The 17,161-nt window shown below is 28.0% G+C and overlaps 1 protein-coding gene across 1 annotated transcript; it reads right to left on the bottom strand.

Annotated features, from left to right (window-relative positions):
- Nucleotides 1-1,826: 1,826 nt before the first annotated feature.
- Nucleotides 1,827-16,496, bottom strand: LOC552261 (EF-hand domain-containing protein D2 homolog). Its single transcript, XM_624637.6, has 4 exons — nt 16,051-16,496; nt 4,592-4,739; nt 2,537-2,671; nt 1,827-2,040 (listed from the first exon to the last, which is right to left on the bottom strand). The coding sequence occupies exons 1-4, from the start codon at nt 16,218-16,220 to the stop codon at nt 1,906-1,908; spliced, it is 588 nt and encodes a 195-aa protein (XP_624640.1). The 5' UTR covers nt 16,221-16,496; the 3' UTR covers nt 1,827-1,905.
- Between the last annotated feature and the right edge of the window lie 665 nt (nt 16,497-17,161).

Here is a 17,161-nt window from a genome sequence, read left to right as displayed (position 1 = left end):
TGAATATAAAAGAAGTAAATACTTACATTAAATTTTAAAAAATTTTTTCATTCTTTCACTTCTCAAATTATATTCATTCAATATAAATTTATAAAAAATCGATAAAAGATATTATTTATCTTATAATCAAGAAAAATTTTGAATTTGAATTATTCTTTTTCAATTATATTTTTGTGATACAAAATTATAAGTTTGAACAAGAATTTTTTTTTAGTGTTATAAATTTTGATTTTGATATTAAGAGAATATAATTCGAGAAAATATAGTTTACGAAATTTTTCTATTTTTAAGAAAAATTATATATTATTATAATAATAAAACTTTTTATATATATTAATTTTGAATTAATTATTTGTTTTTTATTTTACATTAATTTGCAATATGCTAATACATATATATATCGCAAGCTTAATGCAATTTGTACATATACAAAATTGTAATAAAATAATATAATTTTATCTTAATTATTAATTAAAATATTTAAAAGATGTTTTAGAACAAAAAATTTATTTACAATCTGTAATTTTACAAACTTATTTAAGTTATATACTTCATTATGTACAATTCGCAACAATTATACATTAATATATTTTTGTGAAACACATTTATAAAAATCGTATAAAAATAATTTGAAATTATCTTATATTATATTTCATCAAAGAATTAATATTATTCAGCTTTGAATCAATAATAAAATAATATATATATTATTATAATATTTCGTTTGATATTGATTTAAAATGTGAATAATGTTAATTTTTCGATAAAATATAATTGCATAATTATTGAAGTCTTATAATCAATAAAAAAATATTCGATGTATTTTAATTATGTTAAATATTGTAGAAATGTATGGATATAGAAAAATTTAAAAAAATTCTCGATAAAATTATATTTTAATTTAGAAACAATAGAAAAAAAATCAAACATGTTGCGAAATGCTTTCCTTTTGAAGTCATATCTTTGCATAAAATCAAATTATCGTATAAATTAATATATATATATATATATATATATATTATATACATGTACACATCAAATTCAGATATACTTATATCAATATCAGTCGTGCATTTGCTAAAAGTTTTATAATTCTAATTTATATATTCAAAATAATCCAAGAATATTAAAAGAAACTTTAATAAAACATTCAATTTTTATCTTCTTATTCTTTAACAATTTCAATCATATGAAATATTCGTAATATGTAAATTTGTGAAAGACAAATCTTAAAAACAAAACTTAAAAAACATCGCAAAGATTATAAAATTAAAATGTGCCTATAAGAAATTTTTTTCTGTTTTCACAGATAATATTTATTATATATTGTTATAAAATTAAAAGATAAAATATCGATAATTCTTAATTTTAATATATTGCCAAACATGATTCAAATATGATTTACAATAAATATATTATTTTAAAAAAATTTCATTTTATAAAATTTAGCAACGATAAATACAATTTATTCTTTCAAATAAATTTCATATTAATTTTATTAAATATTTAATAAAATTTTAAGTCGTATAATTTATTAAAATTATTTTGAAATTTTTTTATTTTGAAAATTTTCCAATAAATGAATTTATCCAACAATATGCAATTCATCATTCGATTGACAATATATAAAGTTTTATTAAAGTTAACTTAAAAATAACATCACTCTATATATATATATATTTCAATTTGTTAAAAATTTTCTATGAACTTAATATAAATCAGAATAAAAAAACTTTTTCGTTCAATTTCAGCATTATGCTATTGTAAAACTATATTCGATCTACGTAATTCTCTTGGTGGGCCAATTTCTGTACGAAATTACTGAATCGAATTAAAAAAATTCGTTTGTAATTTCGCTAAAGTACAGAGAACGAGCTCAACACTTTCGATTCGCATATTTTACTTTCAATTGCCAAATAAAGCTGCTTTCTGTCTGAATTGCGCTCGTCTTTCTGCCTTCTCCTCCTCTTCTCGCTTTCGTTCTTCCTGTTCCATGCGGATCTCATCTTCGAATTTGCTCGCCTTCCGTAGTTGCTCGATCTGTGAAAACGGTAATTGATGCATCAGGAAACGGATAATTAACACGGATACGCTTTCGTGAATCTTGAATTTGTCATGGCTATGACTTGTTGTATCACTGTTTTCCAGATTTGAAGTTTTATCGAAAATTTTTATATACATAAACGAAAAAAATTAAGTTTATTAATCGATTTTTCAATAATAATTTTATGACGAAACAATGCGAAATATTTATAGTTTGATTATCGATATATTGTAGAGAGAGAGATCAATTTAAAAATATTGTAATATATATACTTAAATAAAATGATTTGCTGATTCAAAGTATTAAATTATTTATTATTTTTTTCCTTTCTACTAATTATAATAACTAATTTGTATTGGGATCTGCAACTTTGAATCCATATAATTGATTCATTTACTGACAACATGAATATTAAATTTTCTAAAAAAATAATATTTCATTATTATAATTTCAGACAATTCGATAATTAAAAATTTAAGAAATTATTCATACTTTAGCCTCAAAGAAATGTTTAGCTCCTGTTACTCCTACTTCATCCACATCGACTTCTGTAAGACGTGCAAGCTGCCCCAATCCAGAATCTTGTTCTAATTCACCAGCTCGTGCTTTACGATAGATCAATAGAAACTGTAACAAGTTACGAATCATATAATGTATAACTATTAGAAGAGAAGAAGTTCTTTTACAAAATCTTGTTTTTAAAATCTGAAAAAATTATTTAAAAAGAAGATTTCTTAGATAGACTATTATATTCGATGTTTTTCCATATCGATAAAAATTTCTACATTATCCTGTGAGATTATCAAATCATTATACAAACATTTCATTTATCTCGAATCGATTTACCGATTAAATAAAAATCGATACAAAATATCATTCTCTTTTCACATTAAATTAAGACACGAATCTTATTTTTTAATTTTCATATAATAAAAAAAATATATGCGATAAAATACTACGTTATTAAAATACTATTTCGTTAAAAACTTATCCATAGCGTATGTGACAAAAAACAGAAATAAAATTATTATCATTATTCGGCCGGAAACGTTTAGCAGCCGTTGTTCGTTACTTCGATATAAAACTGTGCGAGATCTGCATCGAGGAAGCGATGAGTAAGGAACGGAAGGTGGAACATTGGTCAGCACGGTCGAGTTCAGTGACGCGGAGTGATTCACGATGATCTATGAAACGGGCGGCGATCGCGTGTATGGAGATCGAACGCTTTGTTCGCAGGCCATGAAAAGTCACGTAGGAACGTCCAGGTATGCATTTGCATCGAGGACTTTTCTTCTTGGCGTATCTTTCGCACTTCATTCTCCTCTGTGTGCGACATAGACACATCGATTTCCTTAGCGAAAGTTTTCTTTTAATAGCATGCAAAATACACTTCGCACGCTCCCGATTTTTCAACAGGTGTTGCGACATTCGATGCAGCGCGATACAATGGAATACGCTAGTCAGGGAAAATATTCGAACGCTTTCTTTAAATAAGATCGTTAAAACAATAGAAACATGCGTGTCAGAGTATCGAACGAGTATTTTTAAAAACTGTTAAATTCTAGTTTACTTTAAGACACGAATATTGAATTTTAATCTTTATCTTTCAATTAAAATAAAAATCACTCTTAAAGTCTAAAGATAAATTCGAATAGATAAAAATAAATTTTTTAAACCAGAAATTCCTGCAAGCTATTTATATGAATTATTCCTTATCTAGAGTTTCGAACAGTTTCGAAATTTCGAATGACCCAACTTTTATTCGTGTATCGTACTTTTTTCAATATCAAAATTATTCACAACTCCACAAACATCCATGGACTACTTATCACGCGTATAACGTTCATATTCAATATTCTGATCGTATTTAGCATGCGCTTCTCTTTTTATCTTTTTAAGTTATTCCGAAAAAGAAGTTTACTTCGGTGTATTTCACTGAAATAGAACGGTTTGACCCCCACAAATGTGCCAGGGCCACACATGGAGAACAAACACAGAGCATGGTGAAAGAGCATCGCGTCGAGCACCCCATGGGGCGGCACTATTTTTATGGAGTGTGTACATGGCACGTGCTGCCACGCGTTAAACTCGATGCTCGTCGAGGAGAGGAATAAAAACGATTTCTACATTGGAAAGTAAAAAGATGCAAAGAATTCTATTAGGTAATTCCTTTTAAGTGGGCCATCTTCGAATTTGAACGAATCTAAAAATCAAAATTCTTGGCAACTTTCGAGAAAAAAAAGTGAATATTTTTAATTTCGAAAGTATCGAGATTTTAATCTACTACTATGGAATACGTATTTCCAATGATCTATCGAACGATAATGGTGAAACTAACTTGGAATAACGAAAGTATTCGTGAAAATAGTATACTTCACGATCAATTTCCGTAACGAATCGTTACATAAATATGGAATTATTTCCGGCTTTTTTTACGTGTTATTATATTTCGCAATAGAGGAAGGAAAACTGGTTGAAACTGGTAGCTGCGCATTCAATGAGCTTCTCGAAAATGAACGGTAATCAAGATAAGAAATTATTGCAAACCTCACGGAAGGAAATGCGTCCATCGCCATCCTCGTCTACTTCCTGTATCATCGCTTTCAAACCAAGATGGGTCTGCGGTGCTCCCAAAACCTCCATCATGCGTTTCAGCTCGGATAAATCGAGAAATCCGTCGTGACCGTCATCGAATCTGTGAAATAATTAATTATGAATTATTTAAGTGATGATTTTGATAAAGATCAGTATAGAGATCGCGGAAGAAACTTAATTCTCGATTAAAATTTTCATTGATTAAATGAAACATATATATATATATATATATATATATTTTAATAAAACAATAATTAATATTTTTTACTCCTGTTATGTATTTAAAGATTGGAAAAATTAAAAAAAATATTAGAAATTAACTGCTGGCAGAAACCATTTAAAAATATAATAGAAGAGTTAAATTTGTACGTGAAATTTCCACATCCGTTGAAGGGTTAACAAATTAGTCAGGAGGAGATATTGAATCACCATCTGAACCCCCCAATACACTGTAGCCCCCATGAGGATCACTGATGGCCACGAATTAAATCATCACATCAATCAAAATCTCTTTATGAAAACGAAAAAAGAAAAAAGACACGTTATATTTTTCACGAGTCTAAAAATCAATTTTTTTCAACATCTTTTACTTACATATTTTTTCTCACAATATTATAAAACGATCAAGTTGCACTAAAATTCGAGGGTAAAAATATTGGAGAAACACAAATATGTATATCCTGTTGGCAAGTTTCTTTCACAAACTTCCCAACCAACGTCTGGCCGCATTTTTTTCGAGTATCTCCTCCTGAATGAATGCAAACGAAAGCGTTTGGCCCCCTTTAATCGAGCAACTCGTTACTTTAATTAGCGTGTAACGCAATTATATGGGAGGAAGGGAGGACGTGAGAACGATCGACAATCGTTGGTGTGTACCGATCTCGAAATCGGGAATAAGAGAATGTCAACGGGTTAAGGAGTTCGTTGGAGATCTGTCCGCGAGCCGGAAGCTCGTGAAATCGACTTTCCGTGTAAACGATCCCGATAACCAACTCGCGAATAGCTTTCCAAGGGAATTATATACCGCATGTTGCATGCGAAATCAACGAACCACATCGCTCGATAACATCCGTGGAATTCAGTTTGATCTGATCCAAGTGTGAAAATTTTCATGGACTGGAAACATCATGGCTGGAAAAAGATATATATAGAACATTTTTTATCGCTTGTTCCACGATATTTATAAAATGTTTTGATGCAAATTCGATGACATAATACAATGTAACGTTTTATCGACAAAAATTAAAAATATAATTTTTTTGAATTTTAATTTTTAATTCAATATAAAAAATTATAGCACTTGGATTTTTTTTTTCCAAGATATTTCGATATCAATAAACTTTTATACTTTCGAGATTTTCGAATTAGGATTGAAACGAATCTTGAAATTCCTCCATAAAATCGGGCGGGATATCGCTCGACTTCCTCCATCTCTAGTTTACAGACGTGATAACGGTTTTATCAGATAACCATTCGCGTTTAAATAATCACTTCTTTTTTTTTTTTTTTTTAATCATCGCATAAGTATAATCAGGCCAAACGGAGGATAAAATCTCTGACACATATGATTGGAAAAGTTGTTAAACCGGTTCTAATTCTCTTGATCAATTGATATTGCAAAAAATAGTAATTTGATATACGTAAATTGTGTTGCATAATCGTTATTATACCCATATTCGCGGATAAAATTCACGATGATTCATGATATCCGACCTATCTTGTGTTTTTTCCAAGATTTTTTAAATCATTGCGATTAATACATGTATAGATTCCGTAATATAATTCTATGTGATTAACATACGTTTAATTTCCAGTCCAGGATGTGATACGTAGGAAAAATAATTCTTAACTTAATGGTTACTTTAACGATAATTTCGAAATTCAATATTCATGTACAATATAAATTTGAAGAAAAATATTAAAATTAACAAATGTTAATAAAATTCTTAATAAAAATTTTCAATAAGTAAATATAAAATCATACACAATTTTTCTTTGTTGTAATTTTTCAAATATTCCTGAATTATTTAATGATTTTTATATATAATTAATTATTTTCTTATAATAAAGTTTGTTTTAATTTCCTTCAAATATATTGTATAAGTAAAACTTGATCGTAGGTATAAACTTGAAGAAGCTCTTTTTGGCCGAAGTGGAGAGAAAGAATCGTCTGAAGGTCGAGGTTACACGTTTATAAGCACGGTCAAACGGCTCTGATCAATATGAGTGGGAGACGAGTATAGGTGTATATATATATACATACTGGTGAACTCTATCTCTCCTTTTATACGTGATTCATTCGCGATTTCACAGCCAATTTGAATATTGAATTGATAAGCCTGTTTAATCCACGAATACCGATGTGAACGTCTCGTTTGAAAGACTTATAACAACGTAATGGTGAAATGTAATCTTTCAATGATTCGACATTCGATTCACGTAATCAAAGAAGCGAAATTATTCGAATGATAATAATGAATACTAATTTCTAGTCCAGTCAAATAGTTTTAATAAATATCACATTTTTGGAATATTTTTTTTCTTAAATTTTTCATGCATAATAATCGATTAGTTTGTCAATTAAATTTTTCTATGTACATATTAATATTTATAAAATAATTGTTAATATTTCTATGCATTATCTATAAGTATATTATCACGTAACTTAATTATAAAACTTTATAATAGCATAATTTCTTTCTAAGTCTTCTATCATTTTTATTCAATTTATATACTCAAGCTAGTTATTATATCTATTCAATTTAATAAGAGAACAATATTTTGATAAATATAAAATATTCTTTGATAAAATAAAATTCGACTAATTTTATATATCACGACTTAACATAATTGAAAGAAAATAATAATTTACTTTCAATTCAATATTATAAATTTCTCAAGCTAGATGCGAAACGATGATGACTTTTATTTCATGCTTGACCTTTCGATCCATTAAAATTTTATCTCTATCCCTGACACTCCATTTATTACAGTTTCGTCAAGAAATTTAAAAAAGAGGCAAAAAATAAAATAAAATCAATTTTCGTGATATTACTGGTATATCGGTATTTTTCTTTTCTTTTCTTTTCTTTTTCTAGCCCAAGTTTTTTTAAAAAAAAGATCATTTCAGAAGTGTCATTTCGGATCATTTAAAATCAGGTCAGTTACTTTGCGACTATACACAGTAGCCAACTATTGTTATCGCAAAATCAATTCTTGCATTATTGGTCGTGCTCGATTCGTTCTTCATCGTTTCCCAAGACTATCCCAGAGGGAACTGGGTCAAGGTGACTGTCGGTACTTTGCCTGATATGTTTCCTCTCACCCTTCTACTACCATTCTTTCCAAGATCGATGCAGAGATTCTTCTTTTGTATTCAGAAAGACGTCATCGTTGTTCCGCGGCTTTGCGCTGAAATGTTATTTTCCAACTACTCGATTTCTTCTATTCACGATCACCAAAAAGTTGCAAATTTGCTTTGCTCTTTATCATTTATTAACCTTTGGAAACAAATTTTTCTTTTAATCCAAAATTTATTGATCAATTTCATTAATAGACTGTGGATGTATATACATTCGCAATCTATTTATTAATTATTTATTAAATACAAATAATTAATATAAATTTAATGATTTGATAAGTTTGAATATGAATTTCACAGTAAAATTAAAATAAAATTTTAAATTTAATAAAAATAGTTGTAGCATAGACAAAGATTTTTGTAAGTGATTGTAAACGCTAAAGTTTCCTAAAAATTATTCTTTAAAAATTAGAAGAATCAAGATACAAATTGCATATTCAAATACAGATATAATAGAGACTTCTGAGATTAGATAATTCAAATTTCACAATTTGAACAGCTCAAAATCATAACCGGTGTACAAAGTACTAAGCAAAATATGCATCCAGCATGATGCACGATGAAGATTACGCGACCGAGAGTGTGACAAAAGAGGAACGGTATAAAGAAAAGTGCAATTGAGCATGACTGTTGAATAAGAATGAAAAAGTCGACGAAACGGTTTTATTGTGCACGATACTTAACACGAGTTGGTCTCGTGCGTTAAAAATGCACTTGATTTTCGCTGACTCTGAGAAACACCCTTAAATCCGGCTGAAGGGTATGACAATAATGACTAACTGTTCAAATACGAGTCTCTAGACTATATGAAGACAATGAACAGCACCTCTAAATTAACGCTAATACATAAATATATACCTAAGTGCATGTATTGTTACGAGTTATCGAGTTACTAAATTTTTGTCTCAATTTTTAAAGAATTTTTGCAATCATATTAATGCAACTGTACAAAAAGTTGTTTTAAAAATGGAATACATTTTTTTTAAAAGTTAAAGAAGCTTAAAAAGTAACAAAATGTAACGTAAACACGATAACGATCAATAAGATAGATATGATACGATAGGAATACCGATCAATCTTCATCATCCCTCTAATAATAACCTCTTAATAATAATGAGGAGAAAGAAATTAGGTTAACACTTCTTGACGCAAATATCCGACATTGTTTCAGAATAAAAGCTAACCATAAAAGCATCGAACCTGATCGATATGAAATATCTTCATGGTCGTGTCGTCGAATAAAATATCTATCACCGTTTATATATTCAGTACGCATGATTGTTGCGAATGATTTTGAAGTAACGGTTCTACCTTCGTTGTACAAGTTTCCCAAACTTAGAACCGCATTCCGTACGAACCTATTTCTTCTGATAACAGTGAATCCCAACTTTTACGTGGTGGAAATTATCGATCGATTATATATTCTACGAGAAAATGAAGAAAATACGATATATAATTAAGATTTACTCGATTTATACATTAAATGAATTATAATGTATACCTTATATGAAAATTCTTCTTTTGGATCGTTGTTCTCATGAATATTTTTCGCAAATGAACGTTTTGAGAGCGACTATTCGAGAATAATTTTTTGCTCTTAATATCCACTAATAAAAAAATAACATTTGAAAGCAACTTTCTAGTTTCAATTTCATATTTTCAAACATATTCCAATCATAAAATTGTAGATCGATCTAATATCATAATTTAACCGAGTATCTCTGGTTAAGATGAAATGTCGAATAAACCAAACCATCGAACCGCAAAAAAAAAGATCTTTTACACAATGCAAAAAATATAGTTCGATTTGAACCGCAATCGAGGCAAATAACAAGCAGTATCGCGGTTTCTTTGTCGTGTAAAAGTAAAAGGTCTTTCGGTATTCACGAATTTCACAACAACGCGATTTCTAAGTATTTTAGATAGTATTTCAGAAAACTGTTCTATTCGTTCGGATGTAATTACATCTGTCCGCCCAGCCATTTCTAACGATAGAAATTTCACGCAAATGCTGACACATCATGTACATGTTTGATGAAACTTCCAGATTTTTAATGACTTTCTTACTCCTAAAAAGTGATTTTCAAATCGATATTAAGCGATTTTAAATGTATCTTAATGCTTGAGAAATATTTTCCACTAATATGTCGAATAAGAAATGGAGAACTATAAATAAATATTATTAAATTGAGTAATTTTATTTAACGTTCCATGTTATATCTGTTAAATTAATATTATTTTGTTAAATTACAAATGTTAAAAGTTTCATATAATTTATGATTAATTTGAAAATATGAAATTAAATTGAAATTTTTACTACTTTTATCATAATGAAATAATTCATTTTCTTCTAATAAAATCTTTAAAAATATCTTTTTTAATTCAAAAAATTATTCTTCTTAAAATTATTTACAAGATAATAGAAATTTGAAGTAAAATGAGGTTAGATAGCTATTGAAACCGGAACTAGAAGATAATTATAATCTACATGGTTGCATCCAAGAGAAAATGACAAAGTACACGTTTACTATTAAATGTTAACGAATCTTCACATCAGATCTGATATAAAAATGAGATATACGTATTTATAATCGTTCAACCGTGATAAATATTACTTGATCATTTATCATTACATTGGTTTTCTCGATATTTCATCATTATGTATTTTTATTTCTTGCTTAATATCTAGAAATCATTTTCTTTCCACGAGAATTAGATATTTGTTTTACTTTCACAATTATTTATAATGAATAGTTTTATAGTTAATTAAGTATGTATTGAATACAGGATATGTTAGAGTGTAAAAAGACTTTGAGAAATTGCTTGAAAAATAATTCTGAATAAAAAGTATCATATGAATGTAGATCTTGCATTTTATTTAATATTTAACTAATAATTATTCCTTCTTTGATTCCGTTTTTTACCAAAGGATTAATTTTTTCTTTTAATTTTATCTTTTCACAGTGATTTAAAAAAAAAATCATGAAAATATTCAAACATAAGATAATTATCGCAATACTGATCATTCTCATATATATATAATATAAATTATAATGGCGTTCAATGATCATATATAGCGCATAATATTATTGAATATTAGCGCCATAGAACAATAATACATATCACGATAAATTACTTCCGCTTTTAAATTGTAAATGTTGTAGCTGGTTGTGTGACAGCTACTTAATGTCATGTCGCTAATGTGTCATTATTTGTCATTCATAATGCTAGTTGGTTATCTGTTTGAAGAATATCTCATAGCTGTTTATTTTTGTTGGATGATCAGTTTTCATTACCAGTCTCATAACTGGTCCCATACGTATAATATTCTAACTTCATTTAACAACATGTTCTAATATTAAAATATTTTCATAAACATTTTATTATCATTATAAAATGTTATTATCATCTTTTTCAAACAAATTTTTCTCCTGTAGTATGCGCTTATCCTTCACTATCCACCTCATTTATACTCTCAAACTTAAAATAATCAATTTACGAATTAAAGAAATCTATTCTTACCTCGTGATTTTCAAGAATTTCCAAACCAATGACTTAATAAATCAATGATTAAATTGATAAATCGATTGTTAGATTATGCAAAACAGCTAAATCAATAATAAGTTATAGCCGACAATAAATTATAGATGGCCAACTGTTCAAGAAGCAAGAGACACAGATCTATTGAACATTTGTTGCCACTAAATTATATGCGTCAGAAGTATACATATTCTGCATGCTATATGATGATTAATCTTTTTCTTTCTTTGTCTTTTTTATGAAACAGTTGTACACAATCTTCAAAACCAGTATAAAACATGATATAACGTATTCATTACATTATTCCAGCTTGTATTCTGCTTGTATACACTGTGCAAGAAAATTATTTTTCATGGTAGACACGTTCAAAAGTCTGGCCGTTTCCAAATTTCATATGCGACAGAGGTTACGTCGCGCTATACAGGAAGTGATCGAGGAACATGCACAGTGAATTCGTCTCTCGTGACTAACTATAGGTAAAGCGTACGTAACCTACGTAACGTTTTGATTCACACGCGTCTCTAAGTAGTATAATGTATACATGCGATTCTGATTCATTCATCACGTTGCTGAGCTTGTCATTCGCATTTAATTCACTTGATAAATTTTTAAATGAAATGCGGTATTGAATTGAATATACATTTATGAACATAATGAATCGCTCTCAATTCAGAAAACGCAAATGAAAGTTATGTATATATTGTATATATATCAAGAGACCTGATTTTTCTTCTGTATATCATATTAGTATCTTGAGAAATTGTTTAACTGTAATTTAAGATAAATTGAGACTGGATTATAAGTATGTAATTTTTTAAGTATTATAAAATAAAAAAAATTTAAACTTATAATAATACTTATCAGAAGAAAAAGAAGAAAGAAAGAAAATAAAAAAACATCCTTTAATCATTTCAGCATACATGCTCGACATTATCCTAAGACAAAAAATGCTCATAAGTATGTGTTTTTAAGTTTGAATGGCTATTAAAAACGATTACTATTTCTTTACAGAATGTTTACGACTATAGGATTAAATTGCACTCACATGTGGGATGGTAAGGTGAGTAGTACTTGCATTGCTTTGATGACTGAAATTCTACTTCTAAGCAGAAAATACGATTGGAATAGTAATTATATTTTCAAGAAAAATCCATAAGAATCGACCAATGAACATTGCTAATATTTTTTGAAGAATCGATTGTTATTTTATTACAACTTTCTTCAAAAGGTACTCCAATTGATAAATTTTTATTTCTTGGAACTCGCACGAAAATCGATATAATAAATTTTTATCTCTGAAACTCCGAAACTTTTTTTATCAATGATTGCTAAGGAGAAAAACGTTAAAACTTTTAACGATACTATTGATCCAAAAGTTGGAAAATAGGATATTGTATATGTCTCTTTTCTGAGAGAATGTCTTTTTTTTGTAAATAATAATAGATAAACTTTTAGCTAACTTTCGAATGAAATTACTTTTTTCTGATAAATCACTTATCATTTTTCTTCACTTCATTTATAAAGATATTGAAATGTTATAGATATCACAGATGTTGAAGCAAATATTTTATTTGAAGATAATTCAAAATATAACAGGAGCATCTAAAAATTGTATATAAACTTCACTATAAAACTGTAGAAAAAGCTATATAAATCAGCTTTATAACATAAGAAATTGTAACAAAATCTTTAGGAAATTCTCATCAAAATCTAGAATCTTGATAATCTTCAAATATAACTTCTTTGTCCATATTTTTATAACTCATTATCTTTAATTTGTTCAATATTGCATGACTGAAAATCCTACATAAAATTCTCGTAAACTGTTCATTAGATTTCAAAATCAATAAAGACTTTACATCCAAATCTTCTTACAAGTTTCTAAAAGCACAAGATTCGTTCCATATTCATTACTCCTTTCATAAAAGGTGAGCAATTCATTTCAAGATCCCGTAAGCTAAAAACAAAAGCACCATTACACTCTCTAGAGACTGGAGACTTTAATAGAGTTAGGACTCAAACTATTCTTCCATAGCTGTGCAGTAAAATTCAATGCTGCAATTTCATTGGGAGGAAAAAAGTTGTTTGGCCATGGTAAGATCGGTGAGACCAAGACAACAAGCGAGGAAAAGTAGATATGTACTTACTGGTTTCTCTAAAGACAAAGACAACTCCTTGGATGGTGATAGCGTTGCAGAGTACCAGGAGTCTTTCCGGTTGAGGTATCATCCATCGTGTGTACGATACCTCATCCACGTGCTTATGTTTCACGGTGAAATTTTGTACCGGATACATCGACTCGGATCTCGTATAAATAATTGAATGACGTTTGTTTTATCAGCGCCTATGCCGTGAGGAATGCAGTTCAGCTATTTTCGTTTGCTGATATAATGTACTATATGGTTCATATCAAAAATAATGAATCAGTTGAACTTTTAGAAAATTCAATTATACAAAAATATATAGATACATATTATTATGTTAACATATTTAAAGTATGCATTATTATATTTAAAAAATATCATCTTAAATTTCATTTTTTTATTGCATTTATAAAAATATGAATTTGCATAAAATATTTGATAATGAGATTGAAAAAAAATATCTATCTATAATGATATCTATAAAAAATTGAATAAGATGATAATATATAATATGTTTCTATTAATTTTTATGATAATTTATAATAATTTATCATTTATATAAAAAAGATGTAAGATAGAAATTAAAATTATGTAGTTATACAAAATTTTAACACTTACTTTCTTCAATAATTTCAAAATAATATTCATGATAATTATGTATCACTATCAAAATTGTCATTTAACAAATATTAATGAATGAAAAATATCGACATAATTCATTCTCTCCAATTAATATTTTTTTAATTATTTAACACTTTAATCAATAAAAAACGCGCGGAAATGCGTTCCCTATTTTATCCTGATAACTTCAGCAGTTATAATGATTAAATAATAATAATTGTATCGCTAAAATTTTGTAGCTAGATCGCGAAATAATCGTACACAAGGCTTTCGAGGATGCACCACAAGTGGTCGTCCACCCTGCCTTCTGCCTTGTCAAACCTGCTGTCCGGTTGACTCCGAAATACCTATAAGAAGAACAAGAGAGACAGAGGACAGACCTCGAGGTCGTCTGTTCTGGTCTCCAATACGGTTATATGAACTCATGGAGAAGATTCTTTTCTTTATCACTACGAAACTATTAACACCACCAATTGTTATATGCGATTTCATAATGTCTCAATTTCAATTTTTCTTTCTTTTTTTTCAAAGAGAATCACTGCATAAACAAATATCAATCATGGAATTAGAATGTACTTATACGTATTTCGAATCAATTTTTACAAACAAATGCTCCAAATAAATAATATCTTCATGCTCTCAATATTTTATATATATTATGCTTGAAGTTTTGTACATTAAATTGTAAGCTAAAAATAAAATATCCATTAATAAACAGAAGTATTTTAATGACTAATCAAAGCAAAATACCAAATGTAATCAAATAGGTTATATTATATTACAACTGATATTATTGCGTATTATTTTGTATATTCTCATACATAAAAAGTAAATATCTGACCAAAGGAACATGATCTTTCTGTAGGGAATAACGTAAACTCGAGTGAGTAAATACAAACAAACAGAAAAACCACAGTGAACGCGACAAAAGTCATGATTCACTCTCGATTTTCTTTGTATTTTATCTCGCAATTCTATATTAAGAATGAAAAAGAATAAAATTTTTTGAACAATACTAATGATATTATATTCAACCAATTTTAATTGTCAATTATTCGCATAAATTTTTATTTCGATATTAATTTATTGAATCAAAAAGCCATTTATTATTGGCTTCAATAATAAAAAATCAAATATGGCGGAATGAAGCAATACGTATATATTTCAATTCAAAATATATTTTGTATGTACCCATTACACATATTATAGACGACAATACAAAATATAGATTTATTTGAAATTACTTTATAAAGCTGCTTATTGCGTTTTTATGCACATTTTATATAATAATACGTACTGGATTTATTTTAATAATGAAGCTATATTTTTAACCGCCTTTTTTCTTTAATTTTTCATTTAATTTTTATTATTATTATTAGCAATGAAGATCTGATTTATAAAAAGATAATAAATCAGACATATTCTAATATTTTACATTATTGTTTTTTAAATTTAATATACATTATGTGATTGATATTACAAAATTCGTAAAATATATATATATATCTAACATTCAATCTGCGTATATAAATATATAGACCTAATACTATATAAATTTTATCACGCACAAAAAAAAATTCCATGAAAATAGATTCTTAGTGGAAAAAAATATAGATCCAGGAATTCGTTCTAAGAATTATATTCAGAATGACGAAAAATGATAAAATTTTCTCGGCTTTTTCTACTCACAATCCACGGATAAAATTTTAAATGGGTATGAAAAGAAAGAAACGGAAGGTCCTCACCTGTTGAAAGTCTGTTCATACTGCTTGATCTCACGACGGGATAACTCGTGGAATTCGGTATAAACGTTCACGAATTTGTATTGCTTTTTCACATCTTTTCCTTCCTCAAGCTCGTCGTTGATCCTTTGCCTCCTGCTAAGCAGATTACTGAGCTCCGCGTCTGCCGGCATTGTAATCGTTTCACCCTTCGATCTCTTGTTATTAACCTTTACGATATCGATTTTGCGATATACGACCAATCGATCTGTTCAATACTCAATTCGAACAAATATATGAGCAGAAAATGAGGCTGCAAGGCAATGTTTCACGCGAAATATAATACTAAATAAGAAAGGTGAAGTCGTAACTCGAAAATTGCGACGTTAACTGTCAAATTCAAAACTAATGGAACGAAAACAACGTAACCGACGTGATGAGCCAACGTGCACTGACGGTCTACTGCGTGGCTGGCGGGTAGTAGGTACCTTTGGAAACCAGTGCCGTAACAACGTGATGTTGCGAGTGGCGCATTTTGATTTATTTTATTTATTTATTTATTTATTTATTTTTTAAATCTAAAATACATTCATAAAATATATTAATTTCTTCAGAAAAAAAAACTTTTATTTTTATGATATAATTATAAATTATATATAATAAATTTAAAACTTCATTCAGATTTTTATTTCGTGATTTGTTTTTTACGGAAGTTGGTCGATTATTTTGATAGAAATAATAACCTTTGAAGAATTTTCGCGATGATTTTTACGATTTAATAATCTAGAATGAATCGTTCTAAAAATTAGCAAAATTGGCATTTATTTATGCGGATAATTTAATTATCGTTTTATTTTTGGTAACTTTATTACCTAAGATTTAAGTATAAACACTTTCTTATTTAAATACAAAATTAACACATTACTTCATATAAGCATTCTATTTTATATTATATATATATATTGTCTTAAATCTTGGTATTCTTATAAGCAAAAACTGTTTCCTGAGGCTATTATAGGTTGAATATATTTACATATGGAAAATTTGTAGGTTGAATTTGTGTGTGGAAGACTTTATTGAGAACGGTTTCCAGTCGTGTGCTGACATTCACGTCAGAAATATTTAATATTCACAA

The sequence above is a fragment of the Apis mellifera genome, linkage group LG14 (genome assembly GCF_003254395.2).
Source record: "Apis mellifera strain DH4 linkage group LG14, Amel_HAv3.1, whole genome shotgun sequence".
NCBI classification, from domain to species: domain Eukaryota; kingdom Metazoa; phylum Arthropoda; class Insecta; order Hymenoptera; family Apidae; genus Apis; species Apis mellifera.
This window is presented reverse-complemented; position numbering and strand designations above follow the sequence as displayed.

Bases quoted from the DNA above. Each gene is read 5' to 3' on its own strand.
- LOC552261 (XM_624637.6), bottom strand. From the start codon at position 16,220: ATGCCGGCAGACGCGGAGCTCAGTAATCTGCTTAGCAGGAGGCAAAGG. The intron at 4,740-16,050 runs GTGAGGACCTTC...ATTATTTCACAG, and splicing joins TATGAACAGACTTTCAACAG to ATTCGATGACGGTCACGACG. The intron at 2,672-4,591 runs GTTTGCAATAAT...AACTTGTTACAG, and splicing joins GACGCATTTCCTTCCGTGAG to TTTCTATTGATCTATCGTAA.